At 59.8% G+C, this 20,664-nt stretch overlaps 2 protein-coding genes across 3 annotated transcripts in view; one reads left to right on the forward strand and one right to left on the reverse strand.

Moving 5' to 3' along the window:
* Positions 1-1,185, reverse strand: part of LOC132336846 (regulatory-associated protein of mTOR) — a 99,721-nt gene extending 98,536 nt beyond the window's left edge. The window contains exon 1 of the mRNA XM_059864741.1: positions 630-1,185. Coding sequence (XP_059720724.1) covers positions 630-791 — 162 coding nt within the window. The 5' untranslated portion in view covers positions 792-1,185. The remainder of the gene's footprint in view (positions 1-629) is intronic.
* A 13,457-nt stretch (positions 1,186-14,642) lies between these two features.
* Positions 14,643-18,543, forward strand: NPTX1 (neuronal pentraxin 1). 2 transcript variants are annotated; one of them, XM_059864480.1, is made up of 5 exons: positions 14,643-15,133; positions 15,313-15,517; positions 15,975-16,219; positions 16,309-16,488; positions 16,593-18,543. In XM_059864480.1, exons 1-5 carry the CDS (start codon positions 14,690-14,692, stop codon positions 16,812-16,814), a joined length of 1,296 nt encoding a protein of 431 aa, XP_059720463.1. In that variant the 5' UTR covers positions 14,643-14,689; the 3' UTR covers positions 16,815-18,543. The 2 variants fall into 2 exon arrangements, with proteins under 2 accessions (XP_059720463.1, XP_059720462.1); XM_059864479.1 differs by having other exon boundaries at positions 14,647-15,133; positions 15,310-15,517.
* Positions 18,544-20,664: the final 2,121 nt, after the last annotated feature.

The following is a 20,664-nucleotide window of genomic DNA, read 5'->3' on the forward strand; positions in this document are numbered from 1 at the left end:
AGTAGAACGAGTGCAGATGATGTCCAGGACATTTCTTAGGTGCTTGCTTTGCTCTTTACTGAGCCATTGAAGGTGTCCCACAGAGGCAGCAGAGGATCCCAGACTCCCAGCTGGGACATGTCTGTCACTCCCAGCGCTGTCAGTGACACACAACAGGTCCCCAAACACCCCAGGAGCTCCTGCAACACACCCAGAGCTCCATCTGAAAACCACGTCCTGCCTCCAAAGCCCCACAGCCTGTCTGTGCACAGGACAGCCCCGCTGTACCCTGCACATAGCACTGCTGGCACAGCAAACCCACCCAGCTCCAGTGCAGCTGCACCCAATTCCTGCACCTGCTGCTCCTCCTGACCTCGGGCACTCCACTGCCTTGCCCAGAACACACCAAGCTGCATTCAAAGAGCCTAAGTGATGGAGCTGCTCCAACAGCCCGGTGCCATGAGCATCACACCAGTGCCTCTGAGGCAGCTGCAGCTTTGCTGCCCTAACCCCACCACCGGGACACAAACCACGGGATCCACAGCCAGCATTTCACCTGGCAACAGCTCAGCACCCTCTGAGCTCCGACTCCTTTTCCACCTGTCCCCCGACTGCTCCTCTGCAAACCCCATCGTGCCCTGGAGCATTACCCGGTCCTTCATCCTCCAGCTCTGAGCCAAAGACTTGGAGCCTTCGATCTTCTCGCAGTGCCTTTTCTTCATGAAGGCCAGGGGCAAGTTCCAGTCCGTCAGGTCGGACTCATCCTCCTCCCCGAGCCCCAGGAGAGGCGACTGCAGCATCTCGGACTCCATGGGCGGGGGAGCGCCGGGCACCAGGTGGGCAGCGATGTCCAGCCCGGCACCCAGCGGGGCCGGGGGTCCCTCCGGCCGGAGGGGCACGACGGGCCAAGGGCAGCGGGGTCGGCACTCCCCGGTGCGCGAGCAAGGACGGACCTGGGGCACGCAGCGCCTTCACCTGGCGCAGGCAGCAACCCCGGCCGGGCTCGGTGGCGCGGCCCGGGCAGCACCGAAGGACCGGCGGGGACCGGGCCCGGGGCCTCCCTCGCACCTCTACCCCCGCGGGCCCCGCGCTCCCTGCGGCGGGCAGCGCGCCCGGCCCATCGCGGCTCCCTGGCACACCGTCGGGCCGAGGGCGGCTCGGCGAGCAGCGCTCCGGGGGCGGGCGGCGGCGGACGGGACGCACGTCCCGGGGCGCCGGCGAGCGCGGCTGGGCTCAGCACCGCGGCACGGGGGCGGCCATCTTGCCCGGCCCACAATGCCCCGCGGTACGGGCCGCCGCGCGGGACATGCCGCGCCGCGCGTTTCGCCGCGGTGACGGCGCGTTGCCATGGGGACGGCGCGGGAACCCCAGAATCCCAAAACCCCTGGGGTTGGAAAAGCCCTCCCAGCCCATGGAGCTGTGCCGCATCCCCCAGCCCAGAGCTCTGGGAATTCCTTGGACGCTCCAGGATGGGGGCTCCATCCCTCCCTGGGCAGCCCCTGCCAAGGCCTGACCGCCCTTCCATGGGGAAATTCCTCCTGGTGTCCCTGTGTGGCAGCCCCTGCCGAGGCCTGACCGCCCTTCCATGGGGAAATTCCTCCTGGTGTCCCTGTGTGGCAGCCCCTGCCAAGACCTGACCGCCCTTCCATGGGGAGATTCCTCCTGGTGTTCCTGTGTGGCAGCCCCTGCCAAGACCTGACCTCCCTTCCATGGGGAAATTCCTCCTGGTGTCCCTGTGTGGCACGGCTGTCCTTGTCCTTGTCCCTGGAGCAACCCCCTGTGCCTGCAGAGCTGAGATGAGATTTGAGCTGAAAACCCAGCCCTGGTGCGAGCTGCTGGCTGGGAGCAGTGCAGCCTCAGGCCGGTGTGTGCTGCTGCTCCAAGCACACCCAGGCACAGCTGCCAGCCCAGCCTGGCCTTTCCTGGAGTTCACTTTGAATTGTGTGCTCGTTTATTCTGGAGCAAAACCACCCAGGAGAGTGGTGGGACTGGGCTCAGCCCCCAGCAGATGTGTCTGCTGCATGTTCACTCCACACACCAGGAAAGGCAGGTGAAGAATCTCAGGCACAGATCCTCCTTGCTGTTAAACTGAAGGTTAATGGAAATCAAATATTGCTGCTGAGGAAGTTCCTCAGTGTTTGCTCCTGGCAGCAATCGAGCCCCACCACATTCACATTTGTAGTACTTGAACGTGTGGAAATCATTTTAAAGTAGAAAGGAAAGAAGACGTGTGTAATTTGATTTACAGAACCATTAATTTTCATAAACACTTTCCGTGTGTTTACACTCATGGAGTGTTTCCAACGCAAGGACCTTTCTCTACGAGAGACAGGGAGATTGGCTGGGGATGTTTCTGGGGGGGCCAAGGTTTGCTTCTGCTCCTTGCCTTTCCTGTGGAGCTGATTCACTGCCTGACGGTGCTTTGTGCTGATGGCTGATGATAGCTGCATGATCGTTATCAGAAAATGCTTATGGCTGTGCTTCTGCTAGCCTTTAATGAATTCCTCAACAGCAGCCCCAGGAAACCAGAGAATTATGGAATTCTTTGGGTGGGAAGGGACCTTAAAGATCTTTATTTCCAACCCCCTGCCACGGAGGGATCAGGAGAAACAGCCCCAACAGTGCACCTGAACGAATCCCAGTCTCTGGGTGTGAAAAATGAGTGTTATAGGATTGGCTCTTCCCAAATATTAAAATGAATACTATATGGGTTATGTTGGAAAGCAGTGCTGTATTAATCCTTTTAAGTAGTGTGGTAAATATAGTTTGTAGGCTATAGCATAATATTAAAATAGAAACTATGTGATGTAAGATACTTTTTGTAACTAGCTCAAGGAATGGATAAGATAACCAAGAAATTCTTTGCATAACGATAACAGCAACAAGACTCCAAGATTCAAGAATTTTAGAAGCTTAATAGTAATAAAATTTTTCTAAAAATAGTAATATAATTAGAGTAATAAAAATTTGGACAATTGGGATTAGGACAATAGGAGACAAAAAACCAAAGAGTTACAGACGGTCTGGGTACCTATTTCTGGGCAAAATAAGCCCGAAAAATGACCCAGGTGAACAGAGGATTAACCCTTAAATGCAACAGCCTGTGTCATATTCATGCACCTCATCCATGATGCACAAATTCCATTCACACACAGGATTCTGTCTGGGCACTGTCAGCTCCTTCCTCTGAATCCTGAGGCCTCTCCAGGGCTCAGTGAGGCAGGAAGAAGTTCCTGATAATGGAGCAATAAATTCTTTTTCTTTGAAAGATTGAGGTGTCCTGTGGCTGCTATCTCGGTGGGAGTACCTCATTCCTCTCTTTAAAAAGGTATCTCACATCCATAGTTTCTATTTTAACATTAAGTTATAACCTAAAACTATATTTAACATGCTACTCAAGAAAATCAACACGGCATCACTTTCTAACATAACACATAGAGTATTAATCTGAATAATTGCGAAAAGCCAGCCACAAAATTGGCATTTTTCACACTGCCTGTCCCCTCTGCTGTCTGGGACACTGCCCTGCTTCTCTGGGGGGCTCCTGAGCTCAGCTGGGCTCACCTGGGCGGGCTGGGCTCACCTGGGTTCACCTGGGATTCTCCCGGTCCTGTTCAGCATTCCCTGCTCTCCGTGCCAGGGCAGAGGTGGTGCCATGGTGCCCCCAGGAGTGCCCTTCCCATGCACAGCCAGCCCCACAGAATAACAGATTAAATCTCCCCCTTGTTCCCGGGGAACCCCAGGAGTGGGAGCACCGTGTCAGGTAAGGCACAGTGAGTGATGCCCTGAACCCAAAACGCAGGATTATCTTCCAGAAACACGTTTGGACACATTCTCCCACCTGTCACTCTCTTTAATGAAAAATCCTCCTATCTCAGGCTCTGTCAATGTCCTTTGTTTTGCCTCATTCAGCCATCTAATTCTAATTCTACTTTTGGGCAGGAAGAAATACAGATATGGAAAGAAGAATGTTGCTCATAAATATCACCAGAGATCCTATCTTTCCATTTCATTACTCAACCTCACAGGTCACTGAGTGAGTCAGCTGGGTGCAAAGTTCCCTTCTCAGAGCCAAAAGGCCACCAGGCCACCTTCCCCGGGGCTCTGCGGGCAGGTGTTTGTGCGCAGGTGGCCACCTTCCTTCCCAGGGCAGCCCCTCCCCGGCCGGGGCTGCTTTGGGGGCATTTTGGGCCATTTAGGGGCCAACAACGACGTTTGTTCCGACATTTCAGTGGGCGCAGCTTTGCAGCCCGAAGACAGTCGGTAAAATATTGATTAGGAGGAAGATCTATTGTGAGCCGAGTCTGATTTCAGCGGCATCACTGATGCATGTGCAGCCCAGACCGCCTTCCCTGCTTCCCGCAGATGGGAGCGGGGCTGGGGCTGGGGAGGCAGGCGGGAAGGGGGCGGGCGCCGCTCCGTGCCAGAGCCGATCCCATCCAAACGTGATTCACACATCCCCTCCCGGCTCGGAAGCCTCCCGGTGACCTCCCCTGCCAGACAGAGCTGCTCCGGCTCTTCCCGGCGCTGCCTGCTCGCTGCAGGGGCGGAATCGTGTCCTCACACAGGCACCGGTGCCCCCGGAGCTGCCAGGCGGGTTGGTGCTGTACCTGCCCCCACAGGTGCCCCTGAACCTGCCAGGGGGGCTTGGTGCTGTACCTGCCCCCACAGGTGCCCCCGGAGCTGCCAGGGGGGCTTGGTGCTGTACCTGCCCCCACAGGTGTCCCCGGAGCTGTCGGGGGGTTTGGTGCTGTACCTGCCCCACAGGTGCACCCAAAGCTGCCAGGGGGGTTGGTGCTGTACCTGCCCCCACAGGTGCCCCCGGAGCTGCCAGGGGGGGTTGGTGCTGTACCTGCCCCCACAGGTGCCCCCAAACATGCCAGGGGGTTTTGGTGCTGTTCTTGCCCCCACAGGTGCCCCCGGAGCTGCCAGGGGGGTTGGTGCTGTACCTGCCCCCACAGGTGCACCCAAAGCTGCCAGGGGGGTTGGTGCTGTACCTGCCCCCACAGGTGCCCCCGGAGCTGCCAGGGGGGTTGGTGCTGTACCTGCCCCCACAGGTGCACCCAAAGCTGCCAGGGGGGGTTGGTGCTGTACCTGCCCCCACAGGTGCTCCCAAAGCAGGGCAGCAGCTCCTGCTGCAGCTCCAGCTTTCCAAGCACAGTCACCGGGGCAGGGGTGGGAAACTGAGGCTTTCCCTGCCCAGCCAGAACCACAGAATCTCCTGGGTTGGAAAAACCCTCAGAGACCATCAAGTCCAGCCATTCCTCAGCACTGACCATGTCCCCAGGTGCCTTTAAATCCCCCCAGGGACGGGGACTCCACCCTGGGCAGCTGTGACAGGGCTGGACAACCCCTTTGGAGTAAGAAATTTTCCCCAGAATCCAAGCTGAGGCTCCCCTGGCACAGCCTGAGGCCATCCCCTCTTGTCCTGTTGTTCCCTGGGAGCAGAGCCCGACCCCCCTCCCTGCCAGGGGGTTTTAGGGAGTGAGGAGGTGCCCCCCGAGCCTCTTCCCACACCAGGTGTTCTGCGGTGCCCCAGCCCCTGGTGTGATGGGATGTGCTCTTCTGAGCACAGACAAACTGCCTCAGAAATATGAAAAGGGTGTAAAGTGGTGTCTTAGTCAGCAGCACCCGTTGGGAATGGGACAGGGATTCATGTCCTCTTCTCACGCGGAAAAGGCCAGAGTAAATACTAGGTCAGAAATCTCCCCTTGCTCTTTCAATGGAAGAAACCTTATGGCATCAGGGGAAATTTTTGACCAAGGAAGAAAAGAGGGGGAGAAAGGAAAGGTGATGCAGCTTTTGGAAGCAGAAAATTTGGGAGTTTTATCTGCTGGCTTTGCCTCCCCTGAGCTACAACAGGGCGAGTTTCCGGATGAATCAGAGGCTGAGGAGTTTAGTTAATGAGAGCATTTGACATCCCCGGATTGCAGGTAGTACGCAAGCTGGAAGTCATTTAGACCGTGAAGCAGGCGCCGCGTTTGACCCCAAAGGCGACTTCAGTTCAGCGCGGATGTAAAGATTTCTGTGTTCCCGGCGGCGCAGGGGAGACTCAAATGACCCCTCCGCACACTGACAGCAATCGGCTGCCTAATGGAGCTGTCTTCCTCATGAAGGCCGAGCGAGGCTGCACTCGATACGTCGGGGAGGCGATAGATCCGAGGTTTGGAGGAGCTGTTAATAGAGTTCTCCAGCCCCGTCATCCATCTCCGAGCCGCTCATCCCTTATCGTTATCTGCCTTTGTCTCCTCGGGCCGGGCAATTTGCGGGGTGATCGGGCTGAGTGTGTTTAACAGCACGTGGTCGATGTCACCTCGGCAGATATTCTCTGGTTTTCTCATTATAAGTGCAGAAATGTTTCCTTTAACACCGTGTCTGCTGCAGATCGGTATCGGCTCTGACTGAGCAGGGGAGATCCGCTGGCTCCTCCCGGGCCTGGCCAAAGCCTTCAGCCCGAAAGCCCTGGCTTCTTTTTGCTGCAGGACCTGATATTTCCCTTTGGCTAATAAGAAATAATTCAGTGTTTTACAGGGATTTCTCATCCTGTCTTCACCTGGGTTTGGGAATCTGGGAGCTGTTTCATGGAGCTGCCTTTGGAAACGCCAGCCCAAAGATGGAGAGGTTGCTTTGGAATCAGAACCAGAACCAGAACTGGTTTGGTTTGGTGATCTGTGATAAGAGGGGCAACCACCAAGAGATTGGGATCCCACCAAAAGAGTTCCAGAATGGAGAAATCAGCCTGGCTCCCCTGTGGAGGGTTAACCAGCGAGGCTGGCTTGGACAGAGGAACCCAAAAATCTCTTCCTGCATTTGGGAAATGCAGTTCCCTGTGGAATCAGCATGAATAGACCATTCCCATGGAATACATCAGCTGAAACCTTTTCCTCATGCCCAGGATATTTCAGTCCCAGACTCCTGATGCAGAGTGACACCCTGGTCACATCCATTTCCTGAGTCCTGGTGGGTTCCATGGCTCACGGGTTTGCTGAAATCCTGTGGCTTTGTAAGGCACAGGGTGAACGAGCAGCCTGGTTCCAGTTAATGGCACTGGGATGAACATCCACACAAACTTCTGTCACTCACCCCGGGGAGGATCCACCCCACAGGGAAGTAAAGGTTTTGCAGGCTGTATAAATCTAAAATGTGGATTTCCAGCAGGCTGAGAACTCCCCACTCCCCTGCTGATGGAACAGGGAGGCTGTGGCACAGACCACAGGTGCACTCCACTTCCCCAGCCCCAGCCAGGGGTTCCTGTCCCTGAAAACACTGCAGCAGAGCCAGCAGCTTCTGGATCCACGACTCCTTTATTTTGCACTTCCCAAGCCAAAGAGCCCTAAGAAGGCACAGCATGAAGCAATTCCCCCCAGAGCACCCCTGACAACATCACCACTGCACAGCTGGACAGTGCCAGCCCCCAGGAGCAGGGATGGAGCCCCAATTCCAGTGTGAAAAACCACGAACCAAATTGCTCCTGCCAGGTGTGCAGGAGCCCAGAGTCTGCCAGACCATGGAGAGCCGTGCTGAGGCTGCCACTGCCATCCCAGGGGGCAGAGCTGGCTGGGCCTCTGCCATCCTCTGCATCCCCAGCTCAGGAAGTGCCAGCTGCACAGCAGCCAAAGCGTCTCCAGCTTCTCTCAGAGCCTGGAAGCAGCTCCTGGGCCTTTCCAGTCACCCTCAGTCTCTCTGCAGCTGCTGGAGCCTCAACCTTGTACAGGAATCGATGCTCCCAGCCCTAATTCAGCCTCTCTGCAGAGACTTGCAGCATCCTCAGAGCCCTTTCCCCACTAAAAGCTGCCCTCAAGCTCGGGGTCAGCCCTAACAGCAGCAAGCTCAGGGAAACCTTGTTGCCTTGGAGTGGTTTTCTCCATCCTGGCTTTAAAAACTGTGTTTTAACCCCAAACCCTGCAACATGAACTGATTCTGGCACATCAGATCACCCACCCAGCACCCAGGATCTGAGCTCTGGGCAGCTCTGTCCCTCCAAACCTCCCTGTCCCTGCTCCTGCTGCTCCCTGTTTGGGAGCAGAGCCAGCTCAGCTCCTTGTCCCTGTCCCTGTTCCTGTCCCTGTGCTTGCACTCCCACCTGTCCAACCCCGGCTGGGATCCATGTGCCCCATCTGCACCCAGAACTCCTTCCAGGCTTGTCCTGCCACAGATCCATCCATCTAACCACACATCCATCCATCCATCCATCCGTCCATCCCTCCATTCATGGATTCCATCCATCCATCCATCCATCCCTCATCCATCCATCCATCCATCCATCTGTCCATCCATCCATCCATCCATCCATCCATCCCTCATCCATCCATCCATCCATCCATCTGTCCATCCATCCATCCATCCATCCATCTGTCCATCCATCCATCCATCATCCATCCATTCATCCATCATCCATCCCCATCCATCCATCCATCCATCCCCCATCCATCCATCCATCATCCCCCATCCATCCATCCCTCATCCATCCATCCATCCATTTGTCCATCCATCCATCCATCCATCCATCCATCCATCCATCCATCCATCCATCATCCATCCATCCATCCATCCATCCATCCATCCATCCATCCCCCATCCATCCCTCCATCCATCCATCCATCCATCATCCATCCATCATCCCCCATCCATCCATCCATCCCTCATCCATCCCTCCATCCATCCATCCATCCATCCCTCATCCATCCATCCCTCATCCATCCATCCATCCATCCATCCATCCATCCATCCATCCATCCCTCATCCATCCCTCCATCCATCCATCCATCCATCCATCCCCCATCCATCCATCCATCCATCCATCCATCCATCCATCCATCATCCATCCATCCATCCATCCATCCATCCATCCATCCATCCATCCATCCAATTTAGTTTTTATTTCTCTTTATCCTACTCTGATTTCATTGGTAACTAATTTCCCCAAGTCCATGCTTGCCCATGGTGGTGATTGCTGAGGGGTTTCTCCCTGCCCTCATCCTGCCCCATGAGCCTTTTGCTCTATTTTCTCTCCCCCTCAGCTGAGGACAGAGCTCTGGAGGCACCCAGTGTGCAGCTCGGGTCACCCCAGCACAGCACAGTAACAGAACACAACAGAGGGAGTGGGAGAAAGGGAGCAAGAGACTGCAAAATAATAAATAATCATGGAAAAAACTAGGGCACAGCAGAGTCACCAGCTTTTGATGTTTCCTTCTCATCCTGCCCTGCCTCTTCTCCCACGAAAAGGGAACACTGCAAGGTGGGAAGAAGCTCCAGAGCAACAGGGACACAGAGCTGTGTCTGTTCAGAAGCACCAGAAGGATTACAGATAAATATTGAAGCTATCAAAGAAGCTTAAGGGATTTAGGAACCCACTCCCCATTATTATCCTCACTGGGGGAGGGGAAGTGATCTCTGCAGCCCTACAGCAAACACCAGAACCGTGCTGACTTCTGCAAGCCCCCATCCGGGCTGCAAATTGCCCCGGGGGAGAAACGACAAGCGTGGGGTGTGTAACCCACGGAGGCACCGTTTGTCACTGGTGGTGCTGCGCGGAGCCGAGCCCTGTGCCACCCCAGAGCAGCCCTGGGCAGAGCCCTGTGCCACCCCAGAGCAACCCTGGGCAGAGCCCTGTGCCACCCCAGAGCAACCCTGGGCAGAGCCCTGTGCCACCCCAGAGCAACCCTGGGCAGAGCCCTGTGCCACCCCAGAGCAACCCTGGGCAGAGCCCTGTGCCACCCCAGAGCAGAGCCGGTCCCAGAGCCCTGTGCCACCCCAGAGCAGCCCTGGGCAGAGCCCTGTGCCACCCCAGAGCAGAGCCGGTCCCAGAGCCCTGTGCCACCCCAGAGCAGCCCTGGGCAGAGCCCTGTGCCACCCCAGAGCAACCCTGGGCAGAGCCGGGCAGCAGGGCCGGTCCCAGAGCCCAGCCGGGCAGCACTGGGAGCACTGGGAGCACTGGGCTGGCATCCATCCCACCGCGGGCACCTCGCCTCTCTCACTGCGGGGAAATCCAGACAGCGCTGAAAAACGACCGGAGCGATGGGCTGGGAGGAAAAGCTGGCGGCTCCTGTGACGTGCATGTGTGCAGACGGGGGAATTCCCGCACAAATCAATGCCGAGGCGGACGCGGGCTGTGGGGAGCTGCTCCGTTCAGCTCCGCTGCCGAGGCGTCACCGCAGAGCTCATCACCCAAACCCGGCACGGCCCCGCTCCCTTCCCAGCCGAGAGGGTGACAGGGACGTGTGCCAGGGGCACAGCAGCGTCCTGCTCCCCGGGCTCCTTCACCCACCCTGCTCCTTCCCTGCCCTCCTCGCCCAAAAGCCAGCCCAGGTGGGCACAGCGAGGATGGGCTCAGCCCTCTGGGCACGGCTTAAAGCTTCAGTCCCTGTCCCAAAAGGGGGGCAGGAATGCAGCGGGACCCGGCCCAGCTCCCCCTGCTCCAGCCCAGCCCTGTGTTCCTGTGCTGGGAGCATCACACCCACCCCGGGCCCCTCTGCAGCTCTGCCTGCAATTTTGGCCACTGCCAGCTCGGTCCTCCAGCACCCGGAATGGCTTCTCTGCCACACTTTTAGGGGGATGCTGCAGTTTTAAACCACAGATTAAATTTTTAATGAAACTTCATAACTGTTGTACCCAAATGTAATGTAATATTGATAGGAACTGTGCATCCAGCTAGCATGAGACTGCCCTAGAAAGCTTTTTAGGATGTTATGCAATATAGAGCTAAATTAATTATTTGTAATGAAAGGATCTGTGTCCCTATAGCATCACAGAGACCTAGTGGTACAGAGACCACACTCCCGAGCCTCACTGAGTGTAAATGTCAGGCAATTTAGGAGAAGACTGGCTTGTGAGATGGGAGCAATGAAAGCAAGGGAAGGGAAAAAGGGAAGAGAGGGAATGTGTGAGAGAGGGAGAGAGAGAGAGGGAGAGATCTGCAAAGAAAGACTGCAGCAAAATGCAGCAAAATTCCCAACTCCTGTCCAGAGTGTGTCTGTCACAGAAGGGAACCCTCCATCTCACACACGGAGTGTGCCCTGCCTGTACCCCGTGCCTGAGCTGCTCTAGACAGCTGCACCCTTTAGAAGGCACCAAAACCCCCATTTTGCATATACAGCATTCTCAACAGAACCACAGAGCAGCTGGGGACTGCTTCCCTGGTCCAGCTGCAGAAGGAAAAGGCTTTGGAGGTGATCTTGCCCCCCCCCCCACATCTGGGCTCTGCACAGGCAGTGGTGCTGTGACCAGAGACCCTGTCTTTGCTGCAGTTTCCTCAAAAACAAGTACTTCTATTCAAAAAAAAAAAGACAAAACAACGTGGCAGTGTCTGCCCTGTCCTGCTGGGCATGGGGATGTGGGGCTGGGGATGCAGGGATGGGGGTGTGGGGATGGGGGTGTGGGGATGGGGATGCAGGGATGGGGGTGTGGGGATGGGAATGTGGGGATGGGGATGTGGGGATGGGAATGTGGGGATGGGAATGTGGGGATGGGAATGTGGGGATGGGAATGTGGGGATGGGATGTGGCTGCAGGGGACAGTCCCACAGGAGCCTCAGTGACAACAGGGGCACAACCAGCAGCTCCATGGCCAGACAAAGAAGCTGAGCTCCTGGAAGTGTAGCCATTGCTGTTTCCCATGTCAAGCTGCCTCCATCCCATAATGGATCTCATCGTTCCCACTCCGCAGAGGAGACTTCAATGCGGAATCAGCATCACCCCACAGGAGATGGTTTATGTACAGCAGGCTGCACAAGCAGGAGAGAAAGCTTCCACTGCCTGCTCCCAGGGGCTCCAGCTCCTGGGATTAGAGAGATTTGTCCACTTTAAAAACCTGTCCTCTCTGCACTGGGGATTGTGCTGCTCCCTCACAGAGGTTGGTGTGGAGCAGACAGAGGCTGACACCCCTCACCCCTGCATGGGCAGAGGCCACGGGGCTGGGAGCACCCTGGGCTGTCCAAAACCATCCTGTCCATCCCAGCACAAATGTGCCTGCTGGCTCCTGTTCAGGGCTAAATCATCTGTGAGGGTCCTTGGGAGCTGTGCTCAGCTCTTTCCAGCTACAGAGCCATAAATCAGCTGCTGCCGAGCGCTTGGGAAGCAGCAAGGGAAGAGTTAAAAACAGGGGCTCCATTACTCCATTACAGCCACACAGCTCCTAAATCTACAGAAGCAATAACAGATCCTACTGCATGATTCAGTGATTCTGGGAAAGCTCAAATCCTGATCATGTTTTCCGGTCCTTTCTTTGCATTAGGAGCCACAGGGGTTATTTTGCTTATCTCTTGTAGCACAGCTTTGTTGTTTTTTCCCATCCAGGCATTTCCTGGTCTCCATCACCATAGCATCCGAGTGTTTATTTTATTGCATTTGTCACCTTGGGCTCCTCTCCGCATCATGTGCTCTGGATGACAAAAGATTGCGAGGGAAATTGGTTCAGTGACACGCTCAGCTCTGTCAGGCTGTGCAGATGTGAGCAGGACTGGGACCTGGCTCTGCTGCCTCTCACACTGCTTTACACTGGTGTCATTCTATTGCCTGCAGTAACATCATTTTTGGGTGGTGCTCCTGCCTGTGGCAGGATCAGACCTGCAGTCTTGTCAGCTTTTCTTTCACCTAAAAACCCCAAACCAACCAGCACAGAAGGGAGACTGCTCTGCCCAGCAAACCCCATGGGGTCTGTCCCCTCCTCATCTCCCTCCCTCCCTGCTCCTGCTGCACTGAGCCCTGCTCAGCACAGAGCCAGCAGCAGGGACAGTAACCAGGGCGATAGAGCCAGAAGGAAGAGCCTGCTGGAAATGCAGATTTCCCCCCCAAATTTCCTGCAGGAAAGCACAATACCCCAGAGGGGAGCAGTGCCAGAGGTGTGGGCAGTTCTGCAGGTGAGCAGCACCACAGGTGGCTCTGAGCTGCACAGGCAGGACCAGCAGTGAGACCCAGGAGCCTCAGGAAGGTTCAAAGGACACCCAGGTCTCATGAGCACTAGGACAGGTTGGATGGACGCTGATGAGAGCACTACAGGATGCCCATGAAGGTGTCCAGAGGTGCTGAGCACCCTGGCACAGCTCCTGACCTCTCAGCCACTCTGGTCAGCACTGCCCTGGGTCCCCCGGGCTGGCATAGCTGGGCAGCAGAATGTCAGAGGTTTGCCAGGCTGCCAGCTGCTCCTGCTGAGAGCCCCAGGGCCTGGGCTTGGCCATGAAATGCTGCTTGTACTGCACCACCCCAGGGCTGGAGGGGAAAGAGGCTCCCAAGGGCAGCTGAGCTGCCTTTGAGGAGGAAACACTCCCTGCCATGTCAGTGTGTCACAAACCTCCCGGGGCTGCATAAAGACCTGCTCCAGGAGGGGCATCAAACCAGTCCCAGGTAGCACAGAGCAGCTCAGGGAGCTCCAGCCCCAGCCAGGGCTCCTCAGGCCTGCTCCAGGCACATCAAAGGGGAAAGGACCATGGAGCCCTTGTGGTTTATATTCTGCAAATCCCTGGACTGAAAACCTTTGTATTTCATTGACCCACTTCACTAATCAAAATTAATTACTTCATATTTCACAGGATAACTTGGCATTATGCAAATACTCCAGCCATATGTGCTGCTGCAGTGCCGAGCTGAGGGGGCCACGGTCCCCCACCACCCCCGCAGGCTGCTCTCCAGCAGGAGTTTCCCACCACAACACAATATCCCAGGAGAAGACAAGGATAAACCAACAGGCAGGAGAGGCTCAGGGAGCTGGGACAGCTCCGTTTGTGCTCCAGTGTCCTGGCCAAGGACGTGGGGAACAAGGGCAGGGGACACTGCTGGCTGAATGAGAATTGGCCTCGGCTGAAGTGCTGAAGATGAGAGAAGTGACAGCTCCAACAGCCACGAGCTATTCCCACCAAGGACAGATCCAGACATTACCTGCAAGGTTCTTTCTCTGATTAATAAAGAAGCAAAGAAACTGCTCCCCTGCACGCAGAGTGGGGCTGGGCACCGGCACCACTGGGAGCAGCTGTCCCTGGAGTGACTGGGGCCTGTCCGTGCTCCAGGGGCTCCCCCCGGGGCCGGCAGCCCCGCAGCTCATCCTTGTTCTCCCGCGGACCCTCGGGGCTTCCCCTGCTCCACGCGGCACCGATCCCCGGGGCTGCCCCGGCCGCTGCTCCCGCACCGCACCCGGGCACCCACAGCCCGGCACGGACACCCGGGGGGCACCCACGGGGCAGCCACGGCCCCGCACCGGCAACCACACACACTCCGCTCGCACCGGGGCGTGCAGAGCCCGCACCCAGCCGCGTGTGCACCACAGCCTGCACACACATGCACACGCACACCCCGCACGCTCATCCCCCGCACATCCCCGCAGCCTCTCCTGCACCGTCTCCTCTACCCACGCGCCGCCCACGCGCGCTCCCGCCCACGGACACACGGACACAGGCGGACACACGGCCACAGGCGGACACACGGACACAGTCGGACACACGGGCACAGGCGGACACAGGCGGACACACGGACACACGGCCACAGGCGGACACACGGACACAGGGCCACAGGCGGACACACGGGCGCGCTCTCACGCTCACAGACTCAGCCCCGCACGCTCTCGCACTCTCTCACGCCGCGCTCCCACGCGGGGCCCCCCCGCCGCGGGCCGGGATTCCGCGCTCCGTGACGCCCCGCGCGGCCCCGCCCGGCCGCGATAAAAGCGGCGGCGCCGCAGCGGAGCCGGAGCCGGCCCGGAGCGAGCGGAGCCGAGCGGAGCCATGGCCGCGGGGCCGCCCGGCAGCCGCCGCCTCCTGCCGCTGCTGCTGCTGCTGGGGCCGGCGCTGGGGCCGGCGCTCGGGCAGGGCCTGGGGCAGACGCGCTTCATCTGCACCTCGGTGCCGCTGGACGGGGACGTGTGCGCGGCCTCGGCGCTGGGCACCGGCTCGGCCGAGGAGCTGAAGGGCACCGTGCTGCAGCTGCGGGAGACGGTGCTCCAGCAGAAGGAGACCATCATGAACCAGAAGGAGACGATCCGCGAGCTCACCGCCAAGCTGGGCCGCTGCGAGAGCCAGAGCGTGCTGGAGCTGCCCGGCGAGGGAAAGGGCAGGAAGGGCTTTTCCAAGAACACCATGGGCGACCTGTCGCGGCCGGCCGCCGCCGAGACCCTCAGCCAGCTGGGGCAGACGCTGCAGTCCCTGAAAACGCGGCTGGAGAACCTGGAGGTACGCGAGGAGAGCCGGGGAGCCGCACGGCCCGGCACCGGGAGACGCGGGGAGCCGGGGCCCCCGCGCATCCCGGCGCGGGGAGCGCGGAGCCGGGCAGCGGGCAGCCCGCGGAGCCGGGCACCGGGAGCCGCCTCCCGGTGGTAACGGCCCGCTCCTCTGCTCGCCCTTTGCAGCAGTTCAGCAGGATGAACTCCTCCAGCCAGACCAACAACCTGAAGGACATCCTGCAGAACAAGATCGATGACCTGGAGAAGCAGGTGCTGTCGCGGGTGAACAGCCTGGAGGAGGGCAAGCTCAGCCCCCGCAACGAGTCCGAGGAGCGCGGCAAGATCGAGAGCACCCTCACCTCGCTGCACCAGCGTATCAGCGACCTGGAGAAAGGTACCGGGCGCTGCCCACCCCCGCTCGCCCGCCCGCGGGACCCCCGGGCCAGCTCCCGGAGCTCCCCCGCCGCCGGGGACCGGGCGCTGCCGCACGATGCGGAGCCGCTCCTGCGGGCGGATCTGCCGAGCCCGTCCCGTTGCCCTCCCCGGGAGCGGTCCCTCTCCCCCAGCTTCGCTTTCCCCGTCGCGAGGGTCGGGACTGGCTGATCGTTAAGGTCCCTCCCTACCCAAACCCTCGCTCGGTGTCTCCTGAGGCGGCCGGTGCCCGCGAGCTCCGCACCGGGGATGCTCCGGGCGCTGCCCGCCCCGGGGATTAAGGAGCCGCGCGGCGCCGGAGGGATTTGCTCCTCGCTGCCATCTCAAGGCCCGTTACATAACGGGGTGGGGAGGGGGGGAACCCCCAAAGGGGCAGAAAGGGGGCCCGGCAAGAGCCCACCGCCCCCGCGCTCCCGCAGGCCAGAAGGACAACCGGCCCCCGGACAGGTTCCAGCTCACCTTCCCCCTGCGCACCAACTACATGTACGCCAAGGTGAAGAAGAGCCTGCCCGAGATGTACGCCTTCAGCATCTGCATGTGGATCAAATCCAGCGCCTCCCCCGGCATGGGCACCCCCTTCTCCTACGCCGTGCCCGGGCAGGCCAACGAGCTGGTGCTCATCGAGTGGGGCAACAACCCCATGGAGATCCTCATCAACGACAAGGTACGGCCCCGGGCCGCGGGGAGGGTGCTGGGCTGGGGGGGCAGCGTGGGGGGACCCCCGTGTGCACCACCCCGACCCGCTGCCCGCAGGTGGCCAAGCTGCCCTTCGCCATCAACGACGGCAAGTGGCACCATATCTGCGTCACCTGGACCACGCGGGATGGCGTGTGGGAAGCCTACCAGGACGGCACGCAGACGGGCAACGGCGAGAACCTGGCCCCCTACCACCCCATCAAGCCCCAGGGCGTGCTGGTCCTGGGCCAGGAGCAGGTAAGGGCCGGGGGCAGCCGCGGGGTCCGCGCTCGGCGGTGCCCCCGGGGGGACGGACGGCGCCGCCCGGTGCCGGTGCCCCGCTGAGCGCGGCTCCTCCGCAGGACACGCTGGGCGGCGGCTTCGACGCCACGCAGGCTTTCGTGGGGGAGCTGGCCCACTTCAACGTGTGGGACCGCAAGCTGAGCCCGGGGGAGGTGTACGGCCTGGCCACCTGCAGCTCCAAGGCACTGGCGGGCAACGTCATCGCCTGGGCCGAGGCCAACATCGACATCTACGGCGGGGCCACCAAGTGGACTTTCGAGGCCTGTCGCCAGCTCAACTAGGGCCACGGACACGCGAGAGAAACCTCCTCAGCGGGTTCTTTTATTTATTTTTTTTTCCTCCTTGTTTTGCGCAAAAACGACCGAGAACGAAGCCACCCGACTTGTCCCGGGAGCAGGGATGCCCCGGCAGCGGGACGCCCGCCCCCGGAGCCCCACGACCCTCCGGTCTCTGTCTTGCCAACGTCCTTCAACGCCTGCGTGCCTTGGCCTGGCGCGGCTGCCCCCCCCGCCGCCCCCCGGCCCGGCCCCCGCTTCGCCGCCGCTTTCCTTGGGCACCGGCGCCTGAAAAGGCTGCGGGACCCGGCCCGGAGCCCCCTCGGGGCTCCTCTCTGTCCAGCCTGAGCCCCCCGGAGGCTGCTGCTCCCAGAGCTGGGGGAGAGCTGTAACATCCCCCACTCCCCCAGCTGCGCTCCAACCCGGGCTTGCGACAGCGGCTGGGACCCCGAGGAGAGGCGACCCCTCCGCTGCAGCCCCGGGAGGAGCCGCCCCCTTTCCCCGGAGCCCCGCGCCCATCCCCGGCCGGCGCTGCCGCCGAGCACCACAGCCATAGCCCCGGGCTGCGGCGGGCACCGGGGCGGGACCCCCGGCGGGACCCCCCGGCCCCGCTCCCCGACCTGCCGCACTCAGGTACCCCCGGCCCCGCCGCCTGCAGCCCCCGAGGCTCCTACGCGCCGTAGCTGGTGACAAATAGCCTTTACCGTCCCCTCCAGTCCAGCTCCCACTGACAGGTCTGAAGCCTTTCTGCTTTTGATAATACACTCTCTTGTTTCTCTTACTGTAAAGGGAAGTTTATTACCAATAAAAAAAGGGTATTTTTATGAAGATAAAAAAATATATATAGAATTATCAGCGCTCCCTGAGAAAAAAAAAAGTGCTTTGAGATTCTGCAGGATAAAAAGAGATAAAGAAGCGTATTTTGAGATAACAGATGCATTTTGTATGGTTTCCTTTTCTAAACTCCTGGTTTGTACTATAGATTGCAGAAATCACTCCCCAGCCCCCCTCCTGCCCCCCCAGGGCAGCCCTGGGCGGCAGCGGAGGATGAGGCAGAGAATTCACCCGGGGCTCCAGAGCCTCACGACCAACTCCAAAGATGCGGCAAAGAGACGGGCGGAGCGGAGGGGTCGGCGCGGGGCCGGGAGCTGCCCCGGCCGGGGCACGGAGCTCGGAGCTCGGGGCACGGAGCCCGCCCCGCCTCGGCCGCTCCGCGGGGCCGGCGCAGGCAGCAGCACCCCCGGAGAGAGACCCCGCGCACGGCTCAGGGCAGCGGATCCTCAGCCGTGCTCTTGGTGCAAGAAAAAAGCCCCGAACCATCGAGAGTTAATTTCAGTTCCTCCCAAGCCCCCGTTCACATCGGCGAGCACAGGCACAACCTGCTGAGAACAGCGAGACCACGGCACGGGTTTAACCTCCAGCCCCAGGTGCGTTGGATTTGCCAAAAAAACCACGAAAGGGTGTGATGTCAACGCAGTGTACATAGTGTACAGTAGGGGAGAGAATCGATGTATCTTAATTTGTCATTATTTTGCTAACCAAAGCTGTACATTTTTCCTACTCCTGGCTCTGTCTCCTTTGGGATTTGAAGGGGTTCTGACACCCCGTGCATCCGGCCCGCATCGGCAGTTCTGACAATGCACTGTTTCTACGGATTCTCATGCTTTTTCCATTTTATTGCTGGGATTACATGAATTGTTGACTTTATTTTTACACAATAAAGCGTGAAGAAAGACACCGGCTTGTCTCACATGTGTCTGTTCCCTGAGCAGCCAGTGCTCAGCAGCTTGTCTTTTTCCACAGGAAGGTTTTGTGCCTGCATGAAGCAGAAATTTCTGCCCAGTTCCTCTCGGAGCTGGCTCAGGCACTCCCTGAGCCTCTGTGCCAGGCTGTCTCCTTCTCCCGTACCCTCAAATCACGTCTTTCTCTGCTTTATGTAACACGCCACACTAACTGATGTATTTTTTCCTCAAGCCACTGTCTGGAAGCTCCCTCTGGGTCCTGCCAGGCTGGTGCAGGGACAGTGGCACCCCGGGGCTCTGCAGGAGCTGCTCCCGGTGCGGGCACCGTGACAAACCCCGGGCCGGCTGCCTCCGCTCCCGCGGGAGCCGGGCTGGGCTCCAGCCGCAGTTCCTGGAAGGCAGCGCTCCCGGGGGAATCTGAGCTGTGGCTGGAGGCCACCCGTGTGCCACAGACGGGGACAGGCCAGCGCAGCATCCCCAGCACTGTCCCCGAGTGCTGCAGCCTCCCCTGGCCCACAGGAATCACATCAAAGGTACAGGGAGGAAAATCATCATTTGTTCCTTGTAGCCGGCCCCAAGCGATCTCCCACACAGCCCCCCCGAATCGCCCCCATCCCGCTGCAGCTGGGGACGGGAGTGGAGTGGATCCAGCCCGGGGCTCTGCCTCGGGCACGGCAGGACACGGGGACAGCAGCAGGGACACGGGGACAGCCCCGAGGGACGCAGCTGGGGGAGCTCAGCAGGGCCCTCGCTGCTGCCACGGCTGGGGACAGCGACCCTCGGCTCCCGGGGGCTGGGGTGGCCATGGGGAGGTCACAGCAGTGGCCATGGGGAGGTCACAGCAGTGGCCACAGGGTCACAGCAATGACCACAGGGACAGTCAGGGCAATGGCCACGGGGAGGTCACTGAGGGTCCCGCAGCCACTTGTGCTGCATCTTCCCAAGAACTTCCCCAGCCACCGCAGCCTCTGGGAAAGGTGTCCCTGGCGGGTCACCTGCCACCTCCCACCCCTCCGGCTACCCGCAGCCAGCCCGGGGTCCCGTCCTTCACCCAGCCCCTGCCAGCCCCATCCAGGCTCTTCCTCTCCAGAGCGCAGCGCTCGCTCCTGGGGCGGCTCCACGTCCTTCCCGGGACAACCATTGGAACACAGGGGAAGGGAGATGCTCCGAGCCGAGCTGCAGGGCTGGGAACCAGCCGGGGCTTTCACACCGAAAGCCCCAGACAGCAGCAGAGAGACAAGCGCTGGGCACCGTGGGGAGGGGACAATCGGCACCAGGAATCTGCTGGGGGCAAGAGGAAAGGTGAGACAAAGGGGAAAGGTGAGACATCAGAGCTGTTTCAGGGCACTTCGCTGAGCCCACGGGGACAGCCGATGCGATGTGCCACCCGTCCACACCCACAGTCAGAGAGGAGGCAGGGGACAGCCGTGGCTGAGGGGACAAGGCAGGGTGGCAGCGACACGGGCACAGGGGGCACAGCGGGCACTGAGGGGGTGCTGAGGAGGACGGTGCCACCACGAGCTCCCCTGCTCCCGTTCCCCAGATCCCCCCAAGCGCAGAAGGGATTCAGAGCAGCTCTCCCAGGCTCACCAAGGCTGCAGAACTGCAGAGCCCCCCGCACGCCCCTCCCGGGCACCTCTGCTCCCCAGCCCCCGGAGCAGCTCGGCCCTCGCTGGCGCCGCCCCCCCGCCCCCAAAAGGCAGCTGCTCCAAGGACGGACGGGCTGGTGGGCTCCGTGGCACTGGGAGCAGCCAAATCCTCGCTGGGGGATGCTATTTATACCCAGGGGAGGGTGGCAGCTCCTGCCTCGCTCTCAGCCCCCAGCCCCGAGCAGGGCCTTGGCCCCGGGGCGCTGCCACAGCACCCTCGGCCCTCCCGTGCCCAGGTGGGATCCCAGCGCCCACCCGCTGCTGCGGGAGAGGGAACGGTCCCACAGCCCCAGGCAGAGGCTGCGCTGCCCTGCCATCTGAGCTGCAGTAACAGAACCACCCAAACAGGCGGGGTTGGCTTTTCCTGGGCTACCTGGAACGGTGCTGCGGTGGAAGTGGGGCTGTCCCGCACCCCGAGGCCGTGCAGGGCCGGGGCTGGGCGGGGGAGGCAGAGGAAGCCGCAGG

The sequence above is a fragment of the Haemorhous mexicanus genome, chromosome 20 (genome assembly GCF_027477595.1).
Source record: "Haemorhous mexicanus isolate bHaeMex1 chromosome 20, bHaeMex1.pri, whole genome shotgun sequence".
Classification (NCBI taxonomy): domain Eukaryota; kingdom Metazoa; phylum Chordata; class Aves; order Passeriformes; family Fringillidae; genus Haemorhous; species Haemorhous mexicanus.